The sequence below is a fragment of the Arachis duranensis genome, chromosome 2 (assembly GCF_000817695.3).
Source record: "Arachis duranensis cultivar V14167 chromosome 2, aradu.V14167.gnm2.J7QH, whole genome shotgun sequence".
NCBI classification, from domain to species: domain Eukaryota; kingdom Viridiplantae; phylum Streptophyta; class Magnoliopsida; order Fabales; family Fabaceae; genus Arachis; species Arachis duranensis.
Genome location: NC_029773.3, coordinates 74,752,816 through 74,763,025, shown reverse-complemented (window position 1 = coordinate 74,763,025; position 10,210 = coordinate 74,752,816). Strand labels below are relative to the sequence as shown.

The 10,210-nt window shown below is 31.2% G+C and overlaps 1 protein-coding gene across 2 annotated transcripts; it reads left to right on the top strand.

The window, feature by feature from the left end:
* The first annotated feature begins 1,216 nt into the window (after positions 1–1,216).
* LOC107474957 (putative serine carboxypeptidase-like 52) lies at positions 1,217–3,651 on the top strand. 2 transcript variants are annotated; one of them, XM_016094598.3, is made up of 9 exons: positions 1,217–1,265; positions 1,356–1,454; positions 1,549–1,635; positions 1,727–1,870; positions 1,963–2,034; positions 2,142–2,257; positions 2,396–2,509; positions 3,220–3,265; positions 3,350–3,651. In XM_016094598.3, the coding sequence occupies exons 2-9, from the start codon at positions 1,425–1,427 to the stop codon at positions 3,431–3,433; spliced, it is 693 nt and encodes a 230-aa protein (XP_015950084.2). In that variant the 5' UTR covers positions 1,217–1,265; positions 1,356–1,424; the 3' UTR covers positions 3,434–3,651. The 2 variants fall into 2 exon arrangements, with proteins under 2 accessions (XP_015950084.2, XP_052113329.1); XM_052257369.1 differs by lacking the exon at positions 1,549–1,635.
* Positions 3,652–10,210: the final 6,559 nt, after the last annotated feature.

Genomic DNA, 10,210 nt, shown 5'->3' with positions numbered 1-10,210 from the left:
AGAATCTCTCAGGATCATGAAACAAAATAGAAAATACATTAAAAGAGATTGACATATTTAATAAATTTTTTTCCAAGTTCAACTCTATTTGTCTCATATGGCTTTTTACAAATACCTCACTCAATATCTTTTTCCATGAGAAATTAAAAAAAATAAATTGAAAAAAGAAGATATTTAATGTAACTACATGAAGGAGAAGATAATAGTAGTTTAAAAGCTATAAAAAAAATTTAGATATTTAGTTCTCACTCCTTGATCGATTACTCATTTTATTGAGGGGTAATGCTTCCAAAACTTGAAGCTGTCCTTGGTGACAAATTCTATACCACAAGGACGATGTATAACTTGTCTTCTTCTCCTAGAATCAGAGTAGAAGCACAGAGGTAGTTCATTGTTTGTTGTTTTTTCTTTTTTTGGTGGAGACCATTTGATCTTGTTGTACTATTTGAATTAGCACCATCTGATTCTTCCTTTGACTCCAAATTGTGAAATTTTTTCCTCCAACCATTAGATGAAAAATTCATTTTGATTTGGATTGAAGAGAATCCATTTTCTTTGCAACTTCTTCTTTTACCCGAAACTATTTGGACAAGTTGCACTAGCTATAAACCTTCATGAATGTCTTTGTTGAATCAGAAGAGACAGCAATTTGTAACTTAAAACACACATCAAACAAATTTTAGACTTTTAATCCAACTAAATATCAATATTTATCATGACCAAAAGTTAATATGTTGTTTTTTCAAACTCAACAAGAATCAATAGCAAAAATCTTCATAATTTATGAAAATAATAAGGCTGACATTGTTTCTTAGTCATATTACTTAGTTACTATATATATGGTTATCATATAAAAAGTTTGACTCAGACATAATTATGGTTAAATTTAGAGTAAATAATTATTTTGGTACATGAAAGATTTTGATTTTGACAAAATATACTTTGATATTTGTTTTTGACAAAATGAATTTTCAAATATCAGTTTTTTTTTTTATTGACAAAATGGACTAAATCATTAACCCTTTACTTTGGATAGTTAGACTATTTTGTCAAACAAAACTGATATTTGGAGATTTATTTTGTCAAAAATAAAAGTTAAGATCCATTTTATCAAAATAAGAAACTTTCGAATACTAAAATAGCTATTTAATCTTAAACTTACTATTATTGTCTGCATCAATAATTGAACATAACTAACTATGATTACTAAATTTCCTTACCTAACAGGAAATGAAAGAGGTCTCGAACCCCGGATAAATCTCCAGGTTTGTAATCAGTTCCTCTGCCTATGTTTTAAAAATGACTCTGAACTCTGTACCATGAAGCCTCAATTAAATTGTTCTTAAATTTTACAGGGATATATACTAGGAAACCCTCTAACATCAAGAGAAGAAGATAATGATCGGATCCCTTATGTTCATGGAATGGGACTTATCTCTGATGAACTCTATTGGGTAATAATATTTTTCTTCAAGCATTCACTGAGAGTGATTATTAGAATGAAATGCCAGGGATTCTGACATATTTGTTATCTATATATGGATACAGTCCTTGAAGAAAACTTGTAAAGGGAACATTATAAATGTGGATTCCACAAATAAATTGTGTGTAAATGACATGGAATACTATCATGAGGCAAGTGATGATGACTGTCCTAATAAATTTTACTATATGATATTTATTTATATACTTCTTTCTAATCTTTCTTATTTCTTATCTTTTCCAGCTCCTTGAAGACGTTGAATTGTACAACATTTTGGAGATATATTGTGTTCATCTTCATGATCCTGTCAAAGGAACAAGATGGAGCCCCAAAAGATCTCTATCTGAGAAGATAAAGGCTTATCCGGTGCCGGATATTCGCTGTCCGGTACCTTTTTTCCCTTTTTACATCTCTTGTATAGTTTCATACACAGCTTGGCCAAAGTACTTTCAAAATATGATCTGATCTTTCTATTGTAGATTTATGATTACTTCCTTTGTACGGAATGGATGAACAATCCAGCTGTCCGCAGCGCATTGCATATTCGAGAGGTTTGAAAGATACAATGATACCGTGTGTGCTTTAAATTTTATTCAAACAGAGAGCAATGAAGTGTTAACATTTAATGGATTATATCATACATATTAATGTTCTGCAGGGAACTATAGAGAAATGGAAAGTATGTTATAGCGACAATTATGTACATGACATCCGTAGCAGCGTTCCGTTTCATGCAAATCTCAGTGTAAAAGGCTACCCTTCCTTGATATACAGGTGAAGATTATCACATTCTAAATTAGTTCCTATTTGTCTGAAAACTTGTGTAGTTTCCCAAAGAGAAAGAAAAAAAAATTTCTTTCTTTTCCCTCTCTTGTAGCCATTAGGAACTAACTGATTTTGTGATGTTAACAGTGGAGATCACGACGCTGTGATTCCTTTCTCGTCGACTCAACGATGGATAAGGTCTCTAAATTACTCGATCGTAGATGATTGGAGGCCGTGGTATTTAAATGACCAAGTTGCGGGGTAAGATATGAAACTTTTATAGTCTTACGACACTTAAGGGTTGTCGCTGAACAATGTGTTGCTGCATGTACAAGGTAGAAGTCAAACCTCGACACTTATTTAAGCGGACTAATGAATTAACCACGAGACTAGACTAACCTAAGTTGGTTTTTTGAATCTTGCTAGTAACAAAAAAAAGGGAATAATTCTATTGTACATCTTATTTTTTAATATAGTTTTTCAATACGCCAAAATCAGCTATCATTTATTTGTATATAAATACATACAAAATATATTAAAATTAGCCATTTAAATTAGCCACTAATATAAAATACATATTGAAATACAAAACACACATTAAAAATAATAAATTATGTTATGTGTATACTAAAATTAGCTACCAAAATCAACCACCAGTATAAAATACATGCTAAAACACAAATATACATTGAAAATAAATTAAACCACATATTTATTTATACACAAATACGTTAGTAGCTGATTTTAATGTACAAATAGTATTTTTCAAAAAGAAATTAAACTACAAATATATTTATATACAAATATATAATAACTAATTTTAAGATATAAATAATATTTTTGTCGAACATATATTTTATTAGTTTTAATATACATCTACCATAGTTGATAATTTTTATATGTTGTTTTAGTACCCCCACCATGAAAAGCATGCATCCAAAACTTTATGAACAAATGTGTCTTTCATGCAGATACACGAGGACTTACTCGAATCAAATGACATTTGCAACTATAAGAGTAAGAAACTAAGAATACACATTAAACTCGTAATATCACTATTTATAAGTTCTCATGTTTTTTCCTCATCTTATTTAATTGCAGGGTGCAGGACATACATCTCAGGAGACTAAGCCAGACGAAGGTTTTGCCATGTTCGCTAGGTGGATATCTAATAAGCCTCTTTAACTGAGCAACAAAGACGGCATATATTTTTTTTAATATTGGGTTTTCATTGGTGTTTCTTACCAAAATGAGCCCACATGCGTGTTTAATGCTTGACAGAAAAAAAACGTCGACGCCATTAGTCACAAAACCATGGTGATGTGCAGCGGAGGCCTAATACAAATGGTATATTTATATGTCTCTTGCAAGATATATCCGGGTTCAAGTCTCGAGTCTTACTAAGGTTGGATGTTGTTTAAGAACCCAACGTAATTGACGTTTTTATTTTTATAATTAAAAAGAATCTAAATATTTAAAAACCAAAATGTCTTGTTTTGTTAATCAAAATTTTGAAATAATTTTTTTATTAAAAACGTGGGTGCCGTTTTGTTTTGAAAGGATTAAAAAAATATTAGACACACCCAAAACGTCAATAACGTTTGTACCTTCTGAAAATAATAGAACATATCACACGTTTTATTATAATATCAAAAGAAAAAATTGAGCCACAAAGACGCCAGATAACTTGGTTACATATTAGATTCTCATTAATAATTAGTCTGAGATTTGTTTGAATTGGTCTCTGTTTTATTTTTCATAGAAAGTAAAATGAGCTAACATCTCTCAACTAATATGGTAGTCAAATCATAGTTATCAAAACCGAACCGACAATTAATCCGATAAAATTATTGAATCATTGGATTAATGGTTGAACCTATAGATTAGTAGTTGAACTGTTTGACTCGATAATAATTAAATAAGTATATAAAATTATAATATAATATTTATCAAAAAATAAAAATTAATGTTTAATATTTTATATTATTTAAATTTAAATAAATTATATATAAAATTTATTAACTCGTTGCTTTAATGTGATATATATAATTTATATAAATTATTAGCCTTTATTTTAATAGGTTTAAAAAAAAGTTACATATAGATAAAATTAAAAGTAAAAATAATTTGTTGATAAAAAATAAAAAACAATCAAAATTTTAAAAGAAAAATAAACATATATAAGTTGAATTACATGAGTAAACTTGTGAGGTTAAAATTATTCTAATAAAATATGAACTAATGTAAGGTTGCAAATTTGGAACATTACTCATGTGAACTTGAGTATTATATATAATATTATTAACCTAGACTAAGAGTGTATCTCGCCTAGTGGTAAGAGATATATAGTTTTACACAAGCTTTCCAAGTTCGAGCACCCCGCGGGTGTTCTGTGGAGGCGCGCGAGTCAGCGGTTCGGATCGTACCGGTTCGTATTGAACTGTCTAGTTTTTAACAGATTTGATTACTGTTGACCGAATTAATTGTTGAAAAGGTCTAATAAATAAATTGAACTGGATCAGTTTTTTGGTCTAATCAGCCATTCCAGTTCTGATAACTATGAGCTAAAAATTTATTATTCAAAATTAAACATTAAAAATAAATCCAAAACTAAAAATAATCAAAACATCACATAAAAAAATATTTAAAAATCAAACAAAGTAAAACTAATTTAGAGTTTAGAATTTATGATTTATAATTTAAAATTTAGAATTTAGGATTTAGAATATAGAGTGATTGGAGGTGATGGTTCACGGCAATGGTTAGCCATGGCGGTGGTCGTCGGTGCTGGTGGTGATGAAGTTATGGTAGTGGAAGAAAGAAAGTAAAAAAGAAAAGAATAAAAAATAATTTTAAAAAAATTGTGAACAAATAAAATTATTATTTTCGGTTAAAATTTAATGAATAGTTGCTGGTTTTCTAATACCACTCTGAGTTATCAATGATACGAGAAATATTTTGTATATCAAGTGAGTCGCGCCCACAGCCCAATTATTCGAAAGATCAAAATTTTGTTCGTTGGTCATACAATTGCAATCTCCTTCAAATTCTTTTGGCTCCCGAAATAACTGGCTTCAGTATTGTCTTGGTATCCAGTTAAGGAGGAGAAAAGGTGGTGAAGGAGTTTTCAAAACTATTGAAAAATGCACAAGTATATAAAAATTAGTTTTTAATTAGAATTATTAGTCAATCTTTTTATGGTAAAATTTTTTAGTTTTTATTTTTTAGAGGTTCAGAATTCTAATATAGAATGAGAATTCAAGGTTTAAAATTAAGATAAAATTTAAAATAAAATAATAACTTTATAAATTGACTTATAATAACTGAAAAAAAGTGATTTTTTTTCTTGAACTCATGAAAATTATATCAACTTGCAAATTTGGTATCATTTTTGAAGGAAACGGTGAGTAAAAAAAGTTCATAAAATCTTCAGTGATGATAAAAATAGATCAACTAATAAAAAAGGAACAAATATTAAAATTGCAGCGGATGAAATAACCTAGATTGATTTCAAATATGAGAGACCCCTTACACTTTGTATTTTTGTGGGCTCACAGACCATGATGAGATTTTGTGCGAAAAAAGAAGAGAAAGCAGGGAATCAAAGAAAGTCCAAAGAGCTAGGAATATGGATTTGAGCAGAGATAATGGATACAAAGGTGAAAGAAATAAGTACAGAGAAGGGGACACAAGAAAAGCGAGTGAAGAAGGAAGAGACCAAAGAGGAAATAACCATAAAAGACAAGAAAAATTCTTGGAACAACTAGCAAACTTATTAGTGAACTGTGAAAGCATAGTAAAAGATAAAGGAACACTAAATAATAAAAATACGACAGAGAAATTGATGGAAAACTAGAGAAGGATAGAGGCAGATGTTGAGATTGAAAAAATGGAGCAACAAATAAAGGAGAAAGGCAAACAAAGACATCCAGGCTCGGAGGAGTAGAATTACCAAACAGAAAATTCCAAGCAAACTGAGCATAAGGTTGAATCTGGAAAAGCACAAAAAGAGGGTACATAAGGAGGAGGGATAGAAGTGAGAGGAAGGCGAAAGTGGAAGAGAATAATGAGAGAAAGAAAATGCAAGTGAAGATACAAAGCTGAAAGAGATTCTTAAGATAAGATAGACACTTAAAAGGAGGAGCATGAAAAGGAGACTAGAACGAAGAGACACATAGCAAAATCATTCCAACAAGAGGCAGAGGCTGCAAGGCAGTCTTGCCGGAGTCAATGAGGCTTATAAGTTGGAATTGTCGTGGACTTGAGAACTCATGGGCAGTTAGAGCTTTGAACATGCTCATCAATAAAAAATCTCCCAACCTTGTTTTTCTTATGAAAATAAGGAGAAAAGCAAACGAGATCAGCAGATTAAAAAGAAGAGGAAATTTGAATAATGCAACAAGGGTAGATCGCATGGATGAAGGAAGAGGTAGAGTGGGAAACTAGCTATATTATGGGAAGATTCTATAGCTATGGATATCGTTTCTATGTCGCCAAACTACATAGATACGATGATTGAGAAAGAAGAGAATGAACAACCATAGGTTGCTACGGGCTTTTATGGATGTCTAGAAGTAAAAAATAAACAAAAATCCTGAAAATCGCTGAAATTTCTTGGATAATTAAACAACATGCCGGGGATGATATTTGGGAACTTCAATCACGTACTTGAGCAAAAAGAGAAGATAGGGGCTCCCAATGACTTTCACTTAAACGAGAGGTAAAGTCTGAAAAGGAATAAAATAAAATTGCGAATCGAAAACACTTCTGCAACATAAGTAACTAGCCACTAGTCGCGACATGCGAAGTTTAGGCTGGTTAGGGTACAGAAATAAAATCAATTTAACAACAGTATTTTTCTATCTCTCCCAAATATACATCATGATCTCTATAGACAAATTCCAAAAGAAATAAATAAATAAATATAAATTTTTCAAAATAAATACGGAAAGATTCTAAACAAATATAAACAAGATCCAATGATCTTCGCCATCTCTCAGATGAATCACATCTCACTGCTGAGCACCTGGACGTTCATCTGAAAAATAAGAGGTATATACGGAATGAGAATTCCCAACCTATGGGTTTCCAGTACGATAAAAAAGCCAAATAAATACAATACACTATAATAGGAACTTACTAAGCATCTTAAGCTTCCTTTCATCAATTATTTACCCTACGTCATCACTAATCCATGAATTAGGCAACTGTCCTAAGGGATACTAAGGTTAATTCAATTTCTCATCTTTCCCAACCTTCCAAACTTTCCAACTTCCAATTTAGAACAGAACTAGCCCTCAGCGTCAACCGACACTAATATGAGAGACCTCTCATGTGTTCAAGCATAAGCAAAATAGACAAAATAATACACAATTAAATTCAAGTACAGCATATAGCATATAGACATTTAATTATATATATAAATAGGCAAGTCAAGACAAGAAGGAATTTTACATCTTCAAGGAGAAATTTTCGGAAAGGTATAAGTGTCCGGGCACAACTTGCGACGCAGGGTCAACAGAGTTTCCACCACATCCCGGAACAAGCAGAATCACTCTATTGCATCTACCCAGGCAGGTGTATTTGAAACTCAGATCAAATATCATTATCAAAATGTCACATCCTGGAGTAAGTGGAATCACTACACTGCATCTACCTAGGCAATTGCATGTCACCAAATCCCGGAGTAAGCGGAATCACTCTACTGCATCTACTCGGGCAGGTACATTTCAATCTTAATCAATTATCACTATCTCTCAATATCATAATCTTTCTCATTATATCTCAATCATAATAAATCATTTTTACTAGTCATCCTCTTAATCATTCGCTTCATATCTTAATCATAATCATATTCAACATTAATTCCATCGTCAACTCATCCTCAATCTCATTTACAATCTTATCTCAATTTATATTCAATCTTAATTAAACTCATTCATCATCATAATCAATCATTATTTAATTTTATCAATTTTACTAACTCAACTCTTTATATTTGGTATCTATCTCTTGCATCTTTAATTTCACCGACTATATACTCTTATCGGGATTTACAGAGGTTTAGAAGGCTAAAAGAATGGTTAAGAACGTTAAAATTAAAGTTTTGAAAATCTAGGAGGTCATGCGTATGCATGAGACATGCATACGCATGAGTGCAAAATTTGGCATTTGACAAACTCACGTACGCTATATGCATCACCTTGTCCACGTATGCATGGTTGCAGGCAGAAGCCAATTCCCATGGACGCATGACAATGCTCGCGTACGCATGCCATAGCAAAACTTGAAAAAGCTGATAAGTTATAAAAAACCAGTTTTTCGGCCCAAATTTCAAACTTTCATATCTTTTTTCACAAGATTTCTTTTTCAACCATTCTTAAACCGTTGGAAAGATTGATAAATGAATTTTCATAAAAATTTATTAGACATAATCACCTCATCAATCTCAACTTAACATAATGACCTCTAACCAATCTAAATTACTCATTTACCATCATTTATACTCAAACCTATGCAATTCACATATTCCAACCCTAAACCATTCAAATTCACAACTCAAATCTCAATTTCAACCTCAAACCATCAATTTCACAATTCACCCACAATCATAACCATTCAATAACTTACCGGACTTACCTTCAAGGCCTCCGGCCCAATTCCACGGCCTCCGGCTCAATATTTTTCAATTCAATACAAATTCATATATGCATAATCATTATCTAATATCAATTCCATTCATATATTCACTATACATAGTAATACATTCAATCAAACCATTCAAACTTATTCCTAGGGACATCTAACCTAGGAAATCTCATCACACCATACAGTAATTAAATGATATTTAAACCGTACCTTTAATGACGGCGATTCACACCCAACACTTGAATTCTCCACCCCAAGGCTCAACCCAAAAGTTTCACAAGTAAATTTAAGTCCTCAAAGTGTACCAAATTCACCCAACAACACTAATATAACCAATTTTACATATACATTAATCTAGGGTCTTATGAGATTTGATAAATCACAAGGATTTGGAGATTCCTTATCTTAACCCATAAAATTTGTTTATGAAACTCATCAATAGCTCATACTAGAGCACTCTTAAATAACCAAAATTACAAGATTTTCTCAAAACTTAAACCAAAACACGACTTAAAAGGAAAAAAAAATCTAGGTAGAGAATTGTGAAATACTCACCACAAATTTATTATTTATTTTTTCCACTCTCGTCGGCTCCTATTTAATTTATTATTTATTTAATTTTTGTTTAATCGAAATTTTACATCCTACCCACTTAATTAGAAATTTTTTTTCTCAAAATTTGTTCCACGAAAAGAAAACAAAACTTAGGTTAAATCACCATTAAAAGTTTTCTCAAATTAAAATAAACTCATACCATTTATTCTACCATTTAACGTCAATTTAAATACTTAATCACCTCCCTCATTCTCTTGCATAATTGATAAAATTAACTGAATTTCAAATCTACGCCATACTCCCTTGTCTTACTCTTAAGTTCCTCTAGATATTTCTTAATAGCAAATCAAACATCACGTTTTTCTTTCTATTTATAAAGCCTTCCATACTCCCAACCAAAATCATAACTTAAAATCTCCCAAACTCTTCAAATCCTTACCAAAGTTGACGCAACCTCTTCTAAGTCGAAATTCACCACCCTTCGTGGGTTTCCTTAATGTATCGCAACACAAACTTAGCATTTCAACTCAACATTTTCGAATTTGTCATTGAAAACCAATCGTTACCAATTTCAATCTAAAACAAAATCTAACATATTCAGCACACACTTATCACCCAATTCATTTACTCACCTATAATCATTTTCATAACATATTCAGAATCAATCTAATCTTACAGCCACAATCAAACTTAATTACCTGAAAATCATCAGTTATATTAACCGACTAAACCCTTCGAGTATTCAAGCCTAAAATATTT

What these genes read in the sequence shown, in the direction of transcription:
- LOC107474957 (XM_016094598.3), top strand. Translation starts at nt 1,425, where the DNA reads ATGGGACTTATCTCTGATGAACTCTATTGG. An exon ending in GCGCATTGCATATTCGAGAG is followed by an intron (nt 2,035 to 2,141) that starts GTTTGAAAGATA and finishes AATGTTCTGCAG; the next exon opens with GGAACTATAGAGAAATGGAA. An exon ending in TACCCTTCCTTGATATACAG is followed by an intron (nt 2,258 to 2,395) that starts GTGAAGATTATC and finishes TGATGTTAACAG; the next exon opens with TGGAGATCACGACGCTGTGA.